Here is a 21,241-nt window from a genome sequence, read left to right on the forward strand (position 1 = left end):
ACAGACCCCAAGGGCCCTTTGGGCAGTCAGTAGCAATAAGTGGTATTTACTGAGTACTTACTGGGCTAAGCACTTGGGAGAGCACAACAGAGTAAGCAGACATGATCCCTATCCTCAAACAGCAGGGAAGACAGACCCGAAAATAAATTGCAGGTAGGGGGAAGTGATCAGTCAATCAGTGGTATTGATCTGAGAAGCCGTGTGGCTAGAGAAGCAGCGTGGCTTAGCGGAAAGAGCACGGACTTGGGAGTCAGAGGACGTGGGTTCTAATCCCGGCTCTGCCACTTATCAGCTGTGTGACTTTGAGCAAGTCACTTAACTTCTCTGTGCCGCAGTTCCCTCATCTGTAAAATGGGGATTAAGACTGTGAGCCCCACGTGGGACAACCTGATAACCTTGTATCTACCCCAGCGCTTAGAACAGTCCTTGGCACATAGTAAGAGTTTAACAAATCAAGTCACTTCTCTTGAGAAGCAGCGTGGCTCAGTGGAAAGAGCACGGACTTGGGAGTCAGAGGACGTGGGTTCTAATCCTGGCTCTGCCACTTATCAGCTGTGTGACTTTGAGCAAGTCACTTAACTTCTCTGTGCCGCAGTTCCCTCATCTGTAAAATGGGGATTAAGACTGTGAACCCCAAGTGGGACAACCTGATTACCTTGTATCTACCCCAGAGCTTAGAACAGTCCTTGGCACATAGTAAAAGTTTAACAAAAACCATCATTATTATTATATTCACTGGGCACTAACTGTGTGCAGAGCACTGTACTAAATGCTTAGAAAAGTACAACACAATAGAGTTGACAGGTGTGATCCCTGCCCACAAGGCTCTTACGGCCTACAGAGAGAGAGACAGACTTTAAAATCAATTTCAGCTAGGGAAAATTGAGTATAAGGATATACATATCCACATAAGTGCCGTGGGCCTGAGGCTAAGGTTAATATCAAGTTCATACATTCAGTCCTATTTGTTGAGCACTTACTGTGTGAAAAGTACTGTACTAAGCGCTTGGGAGAGTACAATATAACATCAGACACATTCCCTGCCCAAGCTAACAGTGTAGAGTAAGAGGGTGAGAGCTTATTGAATGCCTTAAAGCCAATGGTAAGGAGTTTCTGCTTGATATGGAGATGGATGGGCAACAGTTGGAGGTTTTTGAGGAGATGGGGAAATAGAGAATGAATTTTTTTTGGTTTGTTTGGGTTTTTTTTGGAAAGGTGATCCAGGCAGCAGGATTCATTCGTTCATTCAGTCGTATTTACTGAGCGCTTACTGTGTGCAGAGCACTGTACTAAGCGTTTGGGAAGTACAAGTTGCCAACAATGAAGTAAGAACTGGAGTAGGAAAGGCAGGATGCAGGGAGTTGGGTGAGGAGGCAGATGCGGTAATCAAGATGGCAAGGAAAGGATGGATTCTAGATATGTTGCCAAGGTAGAACGGCAGGATTTGGTGACAGGCGAGTATAAGGAAGCAGCGTGGCTTAGTGGAAAAAGCATGGGCTTGGGAGTCAGAGGATGTGGGTTCTAATCCCGCCTCCGCCACTTGTCAGCTGTGTGACTTTGGGTAAGTCACTTAATAATAATAATAATAATGATAATGATGGCATTTATTAAGCGCTTACTACGTGCAAAGCACTGTTCTCTGTGCCTGTTACCTCATCTGTAAAAGGTGACTGTGATGCCCAAGTGGGACAACCTAATTACCTTGTATCTATCCCAGCGCTTAGAACAGTGCTTGGCACATAGTAAGCACTTAACAAATACCAACATTATTATTATTATACATAAGGGCTGTGTGAGGAGGTGGTGGAGTGAGTATCTACTTGCATAGAGGAGGACGACTCAAGTGATTAGGTGACTCAGTGGAGATGCGGAGGCAGGGAATAGTTGTTGGGAGATGAGTGACAGCCAGACAGGGTGGAGGGGTGAGTGACAACGAGAGGAGAGTGGATTAATCAATCAATCAATCAATCGCATTTATTGAGCGCTTACTCTGTTCAGAGCACTGTACTTAGCGCTTGGGAAGTACAAGTTGGCAACATATAGAGACGTTCCCTACCCAACAGTGGGCTCACAGTCTAGAAGGGGGAGACAGAGAACGGAACAAAACATATTAACAAAATAAAATCAATAGAATAAATATGTATAAGTAAAATAAATAAAGTAATAAATATGTACAAACATATATACATATATACAGGTGCAGTGAGGAAGGGAAGGAGGTAAGATGAGGGGATGAAGTGGGGGGCGAGGGGGAGAGGAAGGAGGGGGCTCAGTCTGGGAAGGCTTCCTGGAGAGGTGAGCTCTCAGTAGGGCCTTGAAGGGAGGAAGAGAGCTAGCTTGGCGGATGTGCGGAGGGAGGGCATTCCAGGCCAGGGGGATGACGTGGGCCGGGGGTCGACGGTGGGACAGGCAAGAACAAGGCACAGTGAGGAGTTTAGCGGCAGAGTAGCGGAGGGTGCGGGCTGGGCTGGAGAAGGAGAGAAGGGAGGTGAAGTAGGAGGGGGCGAGAGGATGGACAGCCTTGAAGCCCAGGGTGAGGAGTTTCTGCCTGATGCACAGAAATGAGTGACAACCAGAGCCGGGGGGGGAAGTGAATGACAATCTGAGTGGGGTGGGGAGATTGACAGCTAGAGTGGGATGGGGAGAAGAGTGACAGCCAAAGCGCGATGCTCTGAGGGTTCCAAGGTATGGAACAGCACCGAGGCCTATGTTTACACTCTCTGCTCTGCCTCGCCTTTGGCCCTTCCAGATCCCAGTTTGCACTGGAGTTGCGGACGACCTCCCTGGATGGGTTGGTGTTCTTCATGGGGACCAAGAGATCCTCTGAGGCCCTGTACCTTTCCAAGGGGCGCCTGGTCCTTTTCCTGAAGACGGGCAAGAGACCCTTCCAGCTGAAGAGCAGAGACCGATTCAGTGATGGCCAGTGGCACATGGTAGGGCAGCCGGTTCCTCCGCAGCATCAAGCTGGCACGTTCCCCGCTTCCCCGCGAGAGCAAGACTGGTGCCCAAGGTTTGGGCCAGAACCGGGCAGCCCTGCTCTCTTTTCCTGCTGAACCCCTCTCTCCCCCCATGGGGTTACGGACACGTGTTGGCCTCAGGACACTGGGCCGTGGTTGGGCAGCGGGAGCGGGTGCTATCCAAATGGTCGCTGCAGCGGCTTCCCTGTTAGGACTGTTGGCACGGGTGTAACCGGGCACTAATTAGAACAGTATCTCTTGTCTCCCAGGTGGCATTCGGGCACGATGGAAATAAGGGGCATCTTGTCATCGACGGTCTGAGCGCCCGGGAAGGGCGTTTGGCTGGAAATTCCACCTTGGGCCCCCATACCTCCTTCTACCTGGGGTCCCCTCCTCTGCTGAAAATGAAGGTGAGGGCCGCCGTCATTCATTCATTCATTCAATCGTATTTATTGAGCGCTTACTGTGGCAGAGCACTGTACTAAGCGCTTGGGAAGTACAAGTTGGCGACATATAGAGACGGTCCCTACCCAACAACGGGCTCAGAGTCTAGAAGGGGAGGACAGACAATGAAACAAAACATGTGGACAGGTGTCAAGTCATCAGAATAAATAGAAATAAAGCTAGGTGCACATCATCAACAAAATAAATGGAATAGTAAACATGTACAAGTAAATAGAGTAATAAATCTGTACAAACATATATGCAGGTGCTGTGGGGAGGGGAAGGAGGTAGGGCGGGGGGGGATGGGGAGGAGGAGAGGAAAAAGGGTGCTCAGTCTGGGAAGGCCTGCTGGAGGAGGTGAGCTCTCAGAAGGGGACACCTCACCCCTCCCTACTGTCACCCTGAGAGCAATGGGGTGAGCGGCATCTTCCTCAGCAGGTTTCAAAGCCTTGGTCTTTGACCATGAGCCCTGCGTGGCTCAACCTGATCACCTTGTATCCACCCCCAACGCTTAGAACAGTGCTTTGCGCATAGTAAAAGCTTAACAAACACCATTATTATTATTACTGGGCATTTTTCCAGCACTTAGTACAGTGCCTGGCACATAGTAAGAGCTTAGCAAATGTCCCAATTAGTATTTGGTTTCGAAGAGGGATGCTCAAAGCCGGAAGGGCAAGGAGGCCTCCCTCTTCCTCTGAAGGTGGTCCTGGCCAGGGCAGTTGGGGCAGGGGTTCCAGGCCCCCATGGTGACCGCTGGCTGCCCCTTCCCCGGCTTAGGAACGGTACCTGTTAAGCGCTTACTATGTGCCAAGCACTGTTCTAAGCACTGGAGTAGGAGACGCAGCGTGGCTCAGTGGAAAGAGCCCGGGCTTGGGAGTCAGAGGTCATGGGTTCAAATCCCATCTCCATCACTTGATGATGATGGTGATGGCATTTATTAAGCGCTTACTATGTGCAAAGCACTGTTCTAAGCGCTGGGGAGGTCACAAGGTGATCAGGTTGTCCCATGGGGGGCTCACAGTCTTCATCCCCATTTTACAGATGAGGTAACTGAGGCCCAGAGAAGTGAAGTGACTTGCCCAAAGTCACACAGCTGACAAGTGGCAGAGCTGGGATTTGAACCCATGACCTCCGACTCCAAAGCCCGGGCTCTTTCCACTGAGCCACGCTGCTTCTCTATAGACTCTTTCTCAATGTTCTGCTCTCCCTCCCAATAGCCCAGCACAACTGTCCTTGGTGTTCTTCGTGGGGACCAAGAGGTCCTCTGCGGCCCTGTTAGATCGGGGCAGGATCAGCCCCACCGGGATCAGCCCCACCGTCTGAAAAAATTAGCTAGAGTGGGGCCGGGGCGAGGACGGGAGCTGGAGTGTGGTGTCCGGCTCCTGCCGACCCACCCATCACGGTGCTGGGCCTCCTGAATCCCCACGTGCCTTCTTCCCCATGGAGAACCCAGGCTTCGTGTGTACGTTTTGCAGCACCTTCCCCGGCACAGCTTCGTGGGCTGCCTGAGGAACTTCCAAGTGGACGGGAGGCCCGTGGTGGCCCCGGCGCAGAACTCTGGCGTCAGCCCCTGCCTGGAGGGCCCGCTGGAGCCCGGGATCTACTTCTCTCCAGGAGCCGGCCACCTTGCCCTCGGTAAGCCCTCACCTCCCGCCCCCGGACCTCGGGGCCAAGACCTGGGGCGTGAGCCCTGAGAGTTGACTTCTTTTTCTCTCCAGACCCCCCCTCCATTCCAGGCGGGAAGGCCTTCCAGGTGGAGTTGAGCATGCGCCCCAGAAGCCTCCATGGAGTCCTGTTACACACTGGGAGCCAGGCCGGCTGGCGCCTCAGCCTGTACCTGCGCGACGGAGAGGTGAGCGGACACAGTGCACCACGGCACCCTGGTGCTTGCATTCATTTAGTCAGTCAGTCGTATTTAGTGAGCGCTTACTGTGTGCAGAGCACTGGGAAGTACGAGTCTGCATGCCAGGCTTGAGTTCCATTTCCACCTTCCCTTCCGGCCCCTTTTCCCTCCGGCGATCCTGGGAAACAGGCCATTCCCTTCAGTTGGCCGGGGCACCCAAAGATGAGCCCAGGGGTCTTGGCAACGCTCTTCTGATGTCTTCTCCAGCTGACCATAGTTCCCCGGGCAAGGGAGGTGACAGGAACACTCATCAATAATAATAATGATAAAAATAGTGGTCATTGGTATTACTACTACTACTAATAATAATGATGGTATTTGTTAAAATAATAATAATAATAATGGCATTTATTAAGTGCTTGCTATGTGCAAAGCACCGTTCTAAGCACTGGGGAGGTTACAAGGAGATCAGGTTGTCCCACGGGGGGCTCACAGTCTTAATCCCCATTTTACGGATGAGATAACTGAGGCCCAGAGAAGTTAAGTGATTTGCCCAAGGTCACACAGCTGACAATTGGCAGAGCCAGGATTTGAACCCATGACTTCTGACTCCAAAGCCCAGCCTCTTTCCATTGCCCAGCGGTCTTGGCAATGCTCTTCTGATGTCTTCTCCAGCTGACCATAGTTCCCCGGGCAAGGGAGGTGACAGGAACACTCATCAATAATAATAATGATAAAAATAGTGGTCATTGTTATTACTACTACTACTAATAATAGTGATGGTATCGGATAAAATAATAATAATAACAATGGCATTTATTAAGCACTTACTATGTGCAAAGCCCTGTTCTAAGCACTGGGGAGGTTACAAGGTGATCAGGTTGTCCCTCGGGGGGCTCACAGTCTTAATCCCCATTTTACAGAGGAGGTAACTGAGGCCCAGAGAAGTTAAGTGACTTGCCCAAGGTCACACAGCTGACAATTGGCAGAGCCAGGATTTGAACCCATGACTTCTGACTCCAAAGCCCAGGCTCTTTCCATTGCCCAGGGGTCTTGGCAATGCTCTTCTGATGTCTTCTCCAGCTGACCATAGTTCCCCGGGCAAGGGAGGTGACAAGAACACTCATCAATAATAATAATGATAAAAATAGTGATCATTGTTATTACTACTACTACTGCTAATAATAATGATGGTATCTGTTAAAATAATAATAATAATGACATTTATTAAGCGCTTACTATATGCAAAGCACCGTTTTAAGTGCTGGGGAGGTTATAAGGAGATCAGGTTGTCCCACGAGGGGCTCACAGTCTTAATCCCCATTTTACAGATGAGGTAACTGAGGCCCAGAGTAGTTAAGTGACTTGCCCAGAGTCACACAGCTGACAAGCGGCAGAGCCAGGATTTGAACCCCTGACCTCTGACTCCAAAGGCCGGGCTCTTTCCACTGAGCCACGCTGCTTCCCCTGTTGCTTAACAGCTTAACAGTAAGCTGTTAAGTGCTTACTATGTACCGAGCACTGTTCTGATGGTATCTTTTAAGCAGCTACTATGTGCCAAGCACTGTTCTAAGCACTGGGGTAGATCAGGTTGTCCCAACTGGGGCTCACAGCCTTAATCCCCATTTTCTAGGTGAGGTAACTGAAGCACAGAGAAGTGAAGCGGCTCACCCAAAGTCACACAGCAAACAAGTGGTGGGGCTGGAATTAGAACCCACGTCCTCTGACTCCTGGGCCTGTGCTCTTTCCACTAAGCCACACTGCTTCACTATTGTTAAGCGTTTACTAAGTTGCAGGCACTATGCTAAACACCAGGACAGATACAGTCCAGTCAGATCAGAAACAGTCTCTGTCCCACCATGGGGCTCAGAAGTCTAAGAGGGAAGTAGAACAGATATCCCCATTTTACAGATGAGAGGAAACAAGTACAGATCTGCTGATATTTCCCTTCAGACTGTTCCTATTGAGCCCCCACCCCACACTCATTCATTCATTCAATTGTATTTATTGAGCACTTACTGTGTGCAGAGCACTGTACTAAGTGCTTGGGAAGTACAAGTCGGCCACATATAGAGAAGGTCCGTACCCGACAACGGGCTCACAGTCTAGAAGGGGGAGACAGACGACAAAACAAAACATGGAGGCAGGGGTCAAAATCGTCCAAACAAATGGAATTAAAGCTGTATGCACATCATTAACAAAATAAATAGAATAGTAAATATGTACAAGTGAAATAGAGTAATAAGTCTGTACAAATATATATACAGGTGCTGTGGGGATAGTAACTATGTACAAGTAAAATAAATAGAGGAGTAATAAATCTGTACAAATATATACAGGTGCTGTGGGGAGGGGAAGGAGGTAGGGCAAGGGGGATGGGGATGAGGAGAGGAAAAAGGGGGCTCAGTCTGGGAAGGCCCCTTGGAGGAGGTGAGCTCTCAGTAGGGCTTTGAAGGGAGGAAGAGAGCTAGTTTGGCGGATGTGCGGAGGGAGGGCATGCCAGGCCAGGGGGAGGACGTGGGCCGGGGGTCATTCCTGCTCCCTTGCCAAGTGGCACTCACCCAGTGGAATTGGGCAAACACCCTACCCTGTTCCCCTCACTGAAGGCCCACTTCCAAGCGGACCTCCTAGGGCATCCTGGCCCGGCTGAGGCAGGTCAAAGGCAGGGCGTGGCCTTCCGACCCCAGCAACATTTCAAAAACCCACCAAAATACCCTGTGGCCCTGGTTGTGGCACCGTCTCCCAAGGGTCTGGAGCCAAGTCATGAGGTTTGAGATGTGGTCTGGTCCATGCCACCTGCCTCTGCCTATCCCCCCTGAGCCCCTGCGGTTCTGGGGCCGAGGAAGGAGAGAGGCATGGCCACTCGCAAAGATGTGTTCATATTAGTTGTAACTTGAAAACTGCCTGCCTATTTAAGGTGCGTGCAGATGATAGGCAAATGATAAGAAAGTCAACATGTGGCCTCCCTTCCTATGTCCCTCATTAATCTTCTAGACTGTGAGCTCACTGTTGGGTAGGGACTGTCTCTATAGGTTTCCAACTTGTACTTCCCAAGCATTTAGTACAGTGCTGTGCACACAGTAAGCGCTCAATAAATACGATTGAATGAATGAATTCTGCGGTTTTCATGCCTTCATGCAATAGTATTTATGGAGCGCTTACTGTGTGCAGAGCACTGTACTAAGCTCTTGGAGCACAACACAACAATATACGGTTGTGAGTTCACAGTCTAGAGGGATCCTGATCCGGAAGTTTTTGTTTTTGTTTTTTTTTTGATGGCATTTGTTAGGCGCTTACTATGTGCAGAGCACTGTTCTAAGCGCTGGGGGGGATACATGGTGATCAAATTGTCCCGCGTGGGGCTCACAGTCTTAATCCCCATTTTACGGATGAGGTAACTGAGGCTCGGAGAAGTTAAGTGACTTGCCCAAGGTCACCCAGCAGACATGTGGCAGAGTCGGGATTTGAACCCATGACCTCTGACTCCAAAGCCCGGGCTCTTTCCACTGAGCCACGCTGCTTTTCATCCATTCCAGGGACCACCTGGATAAGGGACCGGGGCTCAGGAGACAGGAAGTGATCCGCAGAAAGGCTGCCCTTCAAAACCACAGGCCAGGACCCAGCCCATTATCTCCTTTTCATTTGTTTCATTCAGTCGTATTTACTGAGTGCTTACTGTGTGCAGAGCACTGTACTAAGTGCTTGGGAAGTACAAGTTGGCAACAACCAACTCCTGCCCAACTAATCTCCCGGCCTCCCCTGAGGGAGAGGGACCGGGGTGTCCGTTTTGAGAGGAGAATGACAGAGGCACAGGGAGAGCCGAGAGGGGGAGGATGGGCCGGCGAGTCTGGAGCTGGACCATCTGAGTCCAGGCTCACTGGCCACACTGCGGGCCGAGAGTGGGACGGTCTCTTCCTCCTCCTTTCCCACCCCCGGGAAACGGACATTTCTTGGCGGCTGAGGAAAGAATCTGTGTTTCAGGTCATCGTGACTGCAGGCAACGGTTCGGAAGAGTTCTCCACGTCGGTCAGCCCCAAGCAGGCCCTGTGTGACGGGCGCTGGCACTCAGTGGCAGGTACCGGATGTGCGGGCTGGGCTCCCGGGGAGAGGATGGGCGGTGCCGGCGGCGGGTTGGATGATCCTGAGGGAAAAGAAACATCCCTATCGGGAGCTGAACAATGGGGCCAAATACACCCCCAGCTTTGAAGATATATCCAGCGTTAATTCCTGGGGGCTGTCAGCATGGTGGAGACGCCTACGTTCAATATCTGTTCCTCAGACAGGACGCTTGGGCCCAGGGAGCTCTCTTGGCCAGAGGTGGGAGGGAAGGACCTTCTGCCAACACCCCCCACCCTTTTCCCCTTCCCGATCCCCATCCTGGGCAGTGGTCGCATCTAAAGCAGGCCCCAGTGAGAGAAGGCAGGGGCTGGGAATCATTCGATCAGTAGCATCGATGGAGCTCTTACTGTGTGCAGAGCACTGTACCAAGTGCTTGGGAGAGTACAATACAAATGAATTGGTAGCCATGGTCCCTTCCCTCAAGCAGCCTGCACGCTTTGCTTCTTACCGTACCTCCATCTCGTCTATTTCACCACCAACCTCTCGCCCGCATCCCGCCTCTGCCGTGGAACACCCTCCCTCCTCATATCTGACAGACAGTTACTCTCCCCCCACTTAAAAGCCTCACTGAAGTCACATCTCCTCCAAGAGGCCGTCCTATGCCCTCCTTTCCTCCTCTCCCACTCCATACCGCATCGCCCTGACTTGCTCCCTTTATTCATCCCTCCCCCTCCCAGCCCCACAGCACTTTATTTATTCCTTTATTTTAATGCCTGCCTCCCCCTCTCGACTGTAAGCTCGTTATGGGCAGGGAGTGTGTCTGTTACATTGTACTCTCCCAACTAATAGTACAGAGTAGAGTACTCTGCACAAAGTAAGCACTCAGTAAGTACAATTGACTGACTGACTGACAGTCTAAAGTCAGGGAGTGGGAGGAATTATCCCCGTGATGCCTCCGCTGACTTTGGTGGTCCCGCAGGCTGGTGCTGCTTGGGTTGACCTCATGAGGAAGTTCTGGACTTGCCCCAAAATCCATCCCCGCAGTTGCCTCAGCGACCGGGATGGGCACTGCCTTCCTGTTCCCCGGATCAGTCCCTGGGAAGGGGGAGCCAAGCAACAGTGAGAGGATGGGGGCGGCCAGCAGATAGTCTGACTCGCTTCTCTCTCTCAGTCACTCTGGAGCAGAGCGTGCTGCATCTGCAGCTGGATGCCCACAGCAACAAGGTCACCGTCCCTTGGGCCTCCCTTCCCTCCGGCCCGGGCCAGCTCCTCTACCTTGGAGGCATCCCAGGTAATAATAATAATGATAATAATAATAATAATAATAATAATAATAATAATAATAATAATAATGGCAATTGTTAAGTTCCAGGCACTGTATTAAGAAGCAAATAGGTTTGGGCACAGTTCCTGTCCCACGTGGGGCTCGCAGTCTAGAAGGAGGAGACAGAGAACAAAACCAAACATATTAACAAAATAAAATAAATAGAATAAATATGTACAAATACAATAAATACATAGAGTAATAAATACGTACAAACATATTCATTCATTCATTCAATCGTATTTATTGAGCGCTTACTGTGTGCGTTACTGTACTAAGCGCTTGGGAAGTACAAGTTGGCAAAATATAAAGACGGTCCCTACCCAACAGTGGGCTCACAGTCTAGAAGGGGGAGACAGAGAACAAAACCAAACATATTAACAAAATAAAATAAATAGAATAAATATGTATAAATACAATAAATAAATACATAGAGTAATAAATACATACAAGCATATTCATTCATTCATTCATTCGTATTTATTGAGCGCTTACTGTGTGCAGAGCACTGTACTAAGCACTTGGGAAGTACAGGTTGGCAACATATAGAGATGGTCCCTACCCAACAGTGGGCTCACAATCTAGAAGGGGGAAACAGAGAACAAAACCAAACATATTAATAAAATAAAATAAATAGAATAAATATGTACAAATGAAATAGAGTAATAAATACGTACAAACATTCATTCATTCATTCAATCGTATTTACTGAGTGCTTACTGTGTGCAGAGCACTGTACTAAGCGCTTGGGAAGTACAAGTTGGCAACATATAGAGACGGTCCCTACCCCACAGTGGGCTCACAGTCTAGAAGGGGGAGACAGAGAACAAAACCAAACATATTAACAAAATGAAATAAATAGAATAAATATGTACAAATACAATAAATAAATAGACTAATAAATGCGTACAAACATATTCATTCATTCAATCGTATTTATTGAGCGCTTACTGTGTGCAGAGCACTATACTAAGCGCTTGGGAAGTACGAGTTGACAACATATATAGACGGTCCCTACCCAACAGTGGGCTCACAGTCTAGAAGGGGGAGACAGAGAACAAAACCAAACATAACAAAATAAAATAAATAGAATAAATATGTACCAATAAAATAATAGAGTAATAAATACGTACAAACGTATATACACATATACAGGAGTCCAGTCTCCTTTTCTGCAGCCCACCTAGGTCAGAAGGGTTGGCTACTCACTCGGGTGGCTCATTTTAGAGGGTGGGTTCCAGGCTTCTGGGAAGCACTGCTCAGCTGGCCTTTCCACCAGAGTCTCAAGGGACCTTTTCCCCACAAAGTTTGTGGTTTTTTACCCTGCTTTCACTCCCAGGCTGTGGACTGAGTGTGTCGCTGTGTCTCTCTCTCTCTCAGTTCACTTGAACCCACCGTCGCTTTCTGTGTCAGACCAGTACCTCGGCTGCCTGAGGGACATCGCCGTCAACGGGGCCCCGGCCTCCGTCCCCGCCGCCTCACGGATCCGAGGGGAAGTCAGTCTGATGGGCTGCCCCGCTCACTGACCCCGCCGGCCCCAGAGTGGGGTGAGCTAGTAATCACCCGGGCCCCTTGGTCCGTCACCACCGCTCCCCAGAGATGTTAGGAGGAAATGATTAAAACGTGGCCGGCTGGCCCTCCCGTTTGGCCGCCGCTGTGATTCCCGGGGGGAATTGGCCTATAAAAATCCTGTATCTTGGGGCCGACGCGCCAAGCGCCACGTGCCAAAATGTTATTTCTTACCGGTGACAAAGAATACAGTGCCAGAAGCACCTCTTCACGCACGGCTTTGGTGTTGGGGCTACCGTCTGGAGGGCCCACGTGCATAAAAGATCCAATTCCACTCTTTGGACTAGTTGCCTTTGTCCTTCACATTCAAAGAAGACACCGCTGATGATGAATTTCCCCCCCTCCCCTCCCCAGTGAGTGTGTGTCTCGTTGAAAAGGCCAATTTGGGGCCCACAGCCCCAGCCTCATTGTGCAGACAAAAAGGTTGTGCCTAGTTGCGTTGTTGTGTTTCATGTTTGCAGCACCTGGCTCTGTTGTCCCTTTGGCTCTAAGGGAGCGTGTCCCCTCCCTGATGGCAGTGCATCCTGCTGATCTTTTTTCAGCAACTGACTCCCAATTTTTAGCCCAGATGCAGCAGTGACTGAGGCTTTGTTTTACCGTGCCCTTAAAACGCTTCCTTTGTCCACCTGGCTTTTGGTGACAACAGGATAATAATAATAATAATTGTAGATGACAACAGGATAATAATGTTAATAATTGTGGAATTTGTTAAGTACTTACTATGTGCTAGGCACTGTACTAAGCTCTGGATCGGATATAAGATCATTTGGTTGGACATAGTCCCCGCCCCAAGTGGGGCTCACAGTCATTTTACAGTTGAGATAACCGGGGCCCAGAGAAGCAAAGTGACTGGCCCGGGGTCACACAGCAGACAAGTGACGGAGTCGGGATTAGAACCCAGGTCCTTCTAACTCTCAGGTCACTATGCCATGCTGCTTCGCTGCTACCCAACTGCTGAACGGAGACGTGGAACTGGGAAGCCGGAAACAATTGCTTTAATTCATACTGGGCCCTGCTCTCCCCGCTTAACTCATGTTTGAGTAAAACTCTCCATCCCACCAAGAACCAGTCAGAGCCAGGGAGTTGGCGACGTTTCCCCTGCGCATCTTGGTACTGCTAAATCACCAAATGGGGGGTCGTCCCTTCATATCATCATCATCATCAATCGTATTTATTGAGCGCTTACTGTGTGCAGAGCACTGTACTAAGCGCTTGGGAAGTACAAGTTGGCAACATAATTCATATGTGCAGCGTTGGATGGAGCCTCCTTCCATCGCAAAGTCCCAGCTCCAGCAAGATGGAAAGCAGCATGGCACCGGACTCAGAGGTCCTGGGTCTTAACCCTGGCTCCTCCTCGTGTCTGCTCTGTGTCCTTGGGCAAGACGCTTAACTTCTCTGGGCCTCGGTTACCTCAGCTGTAAAATGGGGATTGAATCCTACTTCCTCCTGCTTTAGTGCTTTGCACATAGTAAGCACTAAACAAATGCCATCATTATTATTATTATTATGTGGGACGAGGACTGTGTCTGACCTAATTTTTTGGTGCCTATTCCAGTGCTTAGTTCAGTTCCTGGTACATAGTGCTTTACAAGCACCTTTTTTTTTTAAAAAAAGGATGGGACCATTGAACTCTTCATTCTTCACGGGCTCAGGCTGCTTAGGCAGGAAATTCTTGGGTTCTGGCCTGCATGTGACCTTGGATGAATTATTGAACATCTCTGAGTCTCAGTTCCCCATCTGTAAAGTGGAGACAGTAATTCTTGCCTCTCCCTGTTGCACCACCCCGCCCCGCCTCCAAAAGTGATGTAGGGTAGGTAAAAGTGTGAAAGCACTTTGGAAAAATAAGCTCTATAAATTCAAGGACCGCTATATAGTATTCTGCTCACAGCCTGATATAGTGCTCTGGAAAGATCATGGGCCTACGACCTCTGACTCCCAAGCCCGGGCTCTTTCCACTGAGCGACGCTGCTTCTCTATTGTTACTGTAATGACAATAATAATAATAATGGTATCTGTTAAGCGCTTACTCTGTGCTAAGCACTGTTCCAAGTGCTGGGGGAGGTACAAGGCGACCAGGCTGTCCCACTTGGGGGCTCACAGTCTTCATCCTCATTTGACAGATGGGGGAACTGAGGCCCAGAGAAGTGAAGTGACCCACCCAGAGTCACCCAGCTGACAAGTGGTGGATCCGGGATTCGAACCCATGACCTCTGACTCCCAAGCCCGGGCTCTTGTCACTCAGCCCTGCTGCTTGAGACCGCCCCCCCCCCCCAAAAAAAAACCAAAACACTAGCAACCCAGCATGAAAGCTGGGTCAGCTGTTGATGAGCTAGCTGGGCGGCCTCTGTTCTCTTGGGACTACCAATTCCTGGAGATCGATCAATCAATCAATCAATCGTATTTATTGAGCACTTACTGTGTGCAGAGCACTCTACTAAGCGCTTGGGAAGTACAAGTTGGCAACATATAGAGACAGTCCCTACCCAACAGTGGGCTCACAGTCTAGAAGGGGGAGACAGAGAACAAAACCAAGCATATTAACAAAATAAATAAATAGGAGATGGCTTCAGGCAGTAGGCAAGGTGGGCCATCGCCTCGGGGATCAAGGCCAGAGGGGTTAGGGCCACTGTCCTTTGCAATAAAGTGGTAGCAGTGTCACCCCTACTAAAGGTGGTGGCCACCTGGGACTTCACAACGATCTAGACTGTGAGCCCGCTGTTGGATAGGGACCGTCTCTATGTGTTGCCAACTTGTACCTCCCAAGCGCTTAGTTCAGTGCTCTGCACACAGTAAGCACTCAATAAATACGGTTTAATTAATGAATCCACAGCAAGCACCCTAAAAACCCAAAATTGAGCAGAAGAGGCACACCATCACCTCGTGGTTGTGAACCCCCCAAAACACGCAGCTGATCGTGAACAGGAAGGGCACGAAAGGTCCGTCCTCCCCACCGTGGGCCAGAAGCCCACTCTCAGGTGATCCTGACCCAGAAGGCTCCGGCCTCAGTGCGCTCCATTCTTTTCTGTTGTTCAAACCTCTCCCGTTCGTTTCTGCTGGGTCAATCAATTGTATATGTTAATAATAATAATGATAGCATTTATTAAGCGCTTACTATGTGCAAAGCACCGTTCTAAGCACTAGGGAGGTTACAAGGTGATCAGGTTGTCCCACGGGGGGGCTCACAGCCATCATCCCCATTTTACAGATGAGGTCACTGAGGCTCAGAGAAGTGAAGTGACTGAAGCAGCGTGGCTCAGTGGCTTTGGAGTCAGAGGTCATGGGTTCAAATCCTGGCTCTGCCAATTGCCAGCTGTGTGACTTTGGGCCAGTCACTTCACTTCTCTGGGCCTCAGTTCCCTCATCTGGAAAATGGGGGTGAAGACTGTGAGCCTCCCCGTGGGACAACCTGATCACCTTGTAACCTCCCCAGCGCTTAGAACAGTGTTTTGCACATAGTAAGTGCTTAATAAATGCCACCATTATTATCATTATTATTGTAACCTCCCCAGCACTTGGAACAGTGCTTTGCGCACATAAGCGCTTAATAAATGCTATCATTATTATTATTATTAAGTGGTGGAGCCGGGATATTACCTTGTTACCTCCCCAGCGCTTAGAACAGTGTTTTGCACATAGTAAGAGCTTAATAAATGCCATTATTATTATCATTATTATTATTATTTGAACAAATGACCTCTGACTCCAAAGCCCGGGCTCTTTCCACTGAGCCACGCTGCTTCTCTATGTTGAACACTTCCCGTGGGCAGAGCACTGTACTAAGCACTTGGCAGATTACAATATAACAGACACGTTCCCTGCCCACAACGAGCTTGCGGTCTAGAGAGGGAGACGGACATTAATAGAAATAAATTACAGGTATGGACATAAGTGCCAGCCCCTCTCAGGATCGCACCTGGAGAGTGTCCAGTACTCTACCAGTCTCGGCTACGGGAGGGAGAGTCAAGCGGAGGCCTCCCCATTCCATTCCTAGCTTGGGCAGTGGCTAGCGAGTGGAAGGCCATCGGCTACACGAGTCAAAAGCGGCACCGGAGAGAGTCGAGGGCGGAGACTCAAGCTTACTACTGCGTGGAAGAAGGTAAACCACTTTTATATTTTCACCGAGAAAACTCCACGGATACGTCACCAGAACGATTGCAGGTGGAGGTGGGGGGATCTGGGAGAGATGTGTCTGTGGAGTCGCCTCCGACCCATAGGAGAGGGCAAAAATCCTGCCTCTTTCAACAAACTTTCCTGAATTGACACCCTCAAGCCACAGTTCCCTGTCAGCCAATTCAAGCACTTGTTTTTTTTTTATTTTGTAGTCCTTGTTAAGTGCAGTGTCAAGCACTGTTCTAAGCACCGGGGTAGGTACAAGTTAAGCAGGTTGGGCACAGTGCTTGCCCTTCCTGGGGTTCACAGCCTAAGTAGGAGGGAGAACGTTTTGTACAGTCGAGGAAACTGAGGCACAGAGGAGCTAAGTGGCTTGCCCAAAGTCACGAAGCGGGTAAGCGGTGGAGCTGGGATTGGAACCCAGGTCCTCTGACTCCTTACTACGTGCAAAGCACTGTTCTAAGCGCTAGGGAGGTTACGAGGTGATCAGGTTGTCCCACGGGGGGCTCTGTGCTTTATCAACTAATTTACACCCTTTCTAGCACTCTTGTATAGATAAATCATCATCAATCGTATTTATTGAGCACTTACTGTGTGCAGAGCACTGTACTAAGCGCTTGGGAAGTACAAGTTGGCAACATATAGAGACAGTCCCTACCCAACAGTGGGCTCACAGTCTAAAAGGGGGAGACAGAGAACAAAACCAAGCATACTAACAAAATAAAATAAATAGAATAGATAGGTACAAGTAAAATAAATAAATAAATAAATAGAGTAATAAATATGTACAAACATATATACATATATACAGGTGCTGTGGGGAAGGGAAGGAGGTAAGATGGGGGGATGGAGGGGGGGCAAGGGGGAGAGGAAGGAAGGGGCTCAGTCTGGGAAGGCCTCCTAGAGGAGGGGCCTCCCCAGCACTTAGAACAGTGCTTTGCACATAGTAAGTGCTTAACAAATACCATCATTATTATTATTGATATTATTATTATAAATGCCCAATGTTTTATTTTGCTGATTCTAGTAGGCAGAAACTCCTCACCCTCGGCTTCATGTTTTGTTTTGTTCTCTGTCTCCCCCTTCTAGACTGTGAGCCCACTGTTGGGTAGGGACCGTCTCTATATGTTGCCAACTTGTACTTCCCAAGCGCTTAGTACAGTGCTGTGCACACAGTAAGCGCTCAATAAATACGATTGATTGATAGTAGAAATATTTTTATGTTCTGCCGGTGGATTGGAAGTGCCTTGTGGGCGGGGAGTGTGTCACTTTGTTATTCTTTACTTCACAAGTGCTTAGTAAATCACTCATTAAATGCAACTACTACTACTACTACTATGATCACTGTCACCTTGGAAAGCAAAAAGAAAACTCTTGGCAAAGCTGACTGCCCCCAGATTGCTACTTAGACACCCCTCTTTGAGAGTCTCCCCAGAACAGCGTTTTGGTTTTGGTGGGGGGTTTTTTGTGGTATTCGTTAAGCACTTACTGTGAGCCCGCCGTTGGGTAGGGACCGTCTCTATATGTTGCCAACTTGTACTTCCCAAGCGCTTAGTACAGTGCTCTGCACACAGTAAGCGCTCAATAAATACGATTGAATGAATGAATGAATGCCAGGCATTGTATTAAGGTCTGGGATAGATACAAGCTAATCAGGTTGGTCTCTAGACTGTTAGCTCATTGTGGGCAGGAAATTCAATTCAGTTGTATTTATTGAGCGCTCACTGTGTGCAAAGCACTGTACTAAGCGTTTGGGAGAGTACAAGATAACAACAACCAGACATGTTCCTGCCCACAGTGAGTTCACAGTCTAGAGGAATGTGTGTTTATTGTTATATTGTACCCTCCCAAGTGCTTCGTAGCGCTCAGCACACAGGAGGCACTCAGTAAATATGATTGACTCTGTCCACGTCCCACGTGGGACTCAGGCTCAATAGAGGAGGTACCTGAAGCACAAGTGATTTGTCCCAAGGGACTTTGGGCAGACAGTGACGGAGTCGACGCCGAGGCCCAGGCTCTTTCCACTAGTCCACACCGGTTTTCCAGCATTCCCTGGATCTCCAGGTGAAACGGAGCCGGCGTCCCTGAGCGCGAGGTCTGCCACGGTTCCTGTCTGTCCTCTGGACGATCTCCTTCCCGTTTTGGTGCGTAGAGCCAAAAAAGCTGCAGCTCATTCCATGACAAGAATACAACAGAGCTGCATTTCTGTGAGGCCTCGTGCGGACCTTGGCTCCATCCTCCTCCACCGCCCCCAGATTGGGCGTTCAGGGTCCCAGCGGGAAGCTGCTCAGCGCCCGGTAAAATTAGCCGGCCCGAGCCCGCCGACCAGATTCTCGTGCCTGAAACAGACAATTAAGCATGGCTCTGTTGAAAATAGTAATTAATCACGGAGCTAGCTTCCCCTACCCTTCCTCTTCTGCCTCCCCTGCTGAGGCGGTGAGGTGCTCAGAATAATAATCGTGGTATTGAAGTGCTTACTATGTGCCAGGCACTGTACTAAGCGCCAGGGTAGATGCAAAGTAATCACGCTGGGCACAGTCCCTGTCCCACATGGGACTCACCGCCTTAATCCCCATTTTATTCATTCCTTCAGTCGTATTTATTGAGCACTTACTGTGTGCAAAGCGCTTGGGAGAGTACAGTATAACAACAACAGACACATTCCTGCCCACAACGAGCTTACAGTCTAGAGGGGGAGACAGACATTAATATACATAAATAAATAAATTAAAATCGATAAATAAATTACAGATTTATACAGATGCATACATATGTGCTGTGGGGATGGGAGGGAGGATGAACGAAGGAGCAAGTAAGGTGCAGAGGGAGTGGGAGGAGAGGAGAGGAGGGTTTAATCAGGGAAGGCTTCTTGGAGGAGACATGCCTTCAATAACGGTTTGAAGTGGGGGAGAGCAATTTTCTCTCTGATTTTATAGATGAGAGATAGAGAAGTGAAGTGACTTGCCCACGCTCAACAGCAGACAAGTGGCAGAGCTGGGATTTGAACCCAGGTCCTTCTGACTCCAGGCTCTGTGCTCTTTCCACTCGACCACACTGCTTCTCTAAACCTAACTGCCCATTTAGGAAAGGTGTTGGAGAATAATAATAAAAATAATAATAATGAAGATGGTATTTGTTAAGCGCTTACTATGGTCAAGCACTGTTCTAAATGCTGGGGTAAATACAAGGTAATCAGGTTGTCCCATGTGGGGCTCACACCTTCACTCCCATCTTACAGATGAGGTAACTGAGGCCCAGAGAAGTGAAGTGACTCGCTCAAGGTCACGCAGCAGACAAGTGGGAGAGCCAGGATTAGAACCCACATCCTCTGACTCCCAAGCCCGGGCTCTTTCCGCTAAGCCAAGGCTGCGTGCCCTTACAGTGGAAGCCAGCTCTGAGCCCCTTTTCAGGTGACACAGGTACAAAACTCACTCTGGGCAGGGAAGGAGTCTGCTAATTCTTTAGTACTAGTGTAGCCTCTCAAGTGCTTAGCACAGTGCTCTTGGGCAAATCACTTCACTTCTCCAGGCCTCAGTTCCCTCATCTGCAAAATGGGGATTGGGTAACTGTTCTTCCTCCTTAGATTGCGAGTCCCATGTGGGACAGGGACTGTGCCCGACATAATTAGCTTGTAGCTGCCCCAGAGATTAGAACAGTGCTTGTTAAGCACATAGTAAGTGCTTAACAAGTACTATAATAATGACAATGAGATAATAAACCCATTCCGTGCTCTGCATGTAGTAAGCATCTTGTTTAGGGCTCTGTCATAAAATAATAATAATAATAATAATAATAATGGCATTTTATTAAGCGCTTACTATGTGCAAAGCACTGTTCTAAGTGCTGGGGAGGTTACAATAATAATAATTAATGATGGTATTTATTAAGCACTTACTATGTGCAAAGCACTGTTCTAAGCGCTGGGGAGGTTACAGTAATAATAATAATAATAATAATAATGGTATTTATTAAGCGCTTACTATGTGCAAAGCAATGTTCTAAGCACTGGGGGGGATACAAGGTGATCAGGTTGCACCACGTGGGGCTCACAGTCTTCATCCCCATTTTACAGATGAGGTAACTGAGGCCCAGAGAAGTGAAGTAACTTGCTGATAGTCACACAGCTGGCAATTGGCGGAGCCGGGATTCGAACCCATGACCACCATACAGAGCCACGCTGCTTCAACAATGGCATTTATTAGCGTGGCTCAGTGGAAAGAGCCCGGGCTTTGGAGTCAGAGGTCACGGGCTTGAATCCCGGCTCCGCCACATGTCTGCTGTGTGACCTTGGGCAACTCACTTAACTTCTCTGAGCCTCAGTTACCTCATCAGTAAAATGGGGATTGACTGTGAGCCCCACGTGGGACAACCTGATCACGTTATATCCCCCCAGCGCTTAGAACAGTGCTCTGCACATAGTAAGCGCTTAACAAATGCCGTCATTATTACTATTATCATTTATTAAGCGATTACTATGTGCAAAGCACTGTTCTAAGCGCTGGATGAAAGCAGTGCCCTGTAAGCAGCTGCCGAGGGGACTCTCAGAAGGAGCAGAGGATGAAGGCCGAACACAAGAAGAAAACACAGCTGCAGGTCATTCAACCCCAACCCAACTAGCTCCACAAAGAGGTGCATGAACTCATGACTTTGTGACTTTCAGGCCGGTGCTCTATCTGTTACACCCTACTGCTTCTCAATTATTATCACCATTAGTTCCCACCTTACTCCACAGGGTCCAGGGGAAGCACAGAACACAATGAAGTCTCTTGTGTTCGGCCTTCATCCTCTGCTCCTTCTGAGATTCCCCCTCAGCAGCTGCTTACAGGGCACTGCTTTCATCCAGCGCTTAGAACAGTGCTTTGCACATAGGAAGCGCTTAATAAATGCTATTGTTGAAGCAGCGTGGCTCAGTGGAAAGAGCCTGGGAAATGGGCC

At 49.0% G+C, this 21,241-nt stretch overlaps 1 protein-coding gene and 1 non-coding gene across 2 annotated transcripts in view; both read left to right on the plus strand.

Annotated features, from left to right (window-relative positions):
* Positions 1-12,457, plus strand: part of LAMA3 (laminin subunit alpha 3) — a 203,758-nt gene extending 191,301 nt beyond the window's left edge. The window contains exons 71-77 of the mRNA XM_038766444.1: positions 2,750-2,933; positions 3,227-3,367; positions 4,877-5,036; positions 5,120-5,253; positions 9,226-9,319; positions 10,475-10,594; positions 12,008-12,457. Coding sequence (XP_038622372.1) covers positions 2,750-2,933; positions 3,227-3,367; positions 4,877-5,036; positions 5,120-5,253; positions 9,226-9,319; positions 10,475-10,594; positions 12,008-12,153 — 979 coding nt within the window. The 3' untranslated portion in view covers positions 12,154-12,457. The remainder of the gene's footprint in view (positions 1-2,749; positions 2,934-3,226; positions 3,368-4,876; positions 5,037-5,119; positions 5,254-9,225; positions 9,320-10,474; positions 10,595-12,007) is intronic.
* Positions 12,458-16,091: 3,634 nt separating this feature from the next.
* LOC119945621 lies at positions 16,092-16,229 on the plus strand. The gene has a single exon (XR_005456281.1). It is a non-coding gene; the product is annotated as a small nucleolar RNA SNORA7 (small nucleolar RNA).
* The last annotated feature ends 5,012 nt before the right edge of the window (positions 16,230-21,241 follow it).

Source organism: Tachyglossus aculeatus, chromosome 25, assembly GCF_015852505.1.
Source record: "Tachyglossus aculeatus isolate mTacAcu1 chromosome 25, mTacAcu1.pri, whole genome shotgun sequence".
Lineage (NCBI taxonomy): Eukaryota > Metazoa > Chordata > Mammalia > Monotremata > Tachyglossidae > Tachyglossus > Tachyglossus aculeatus.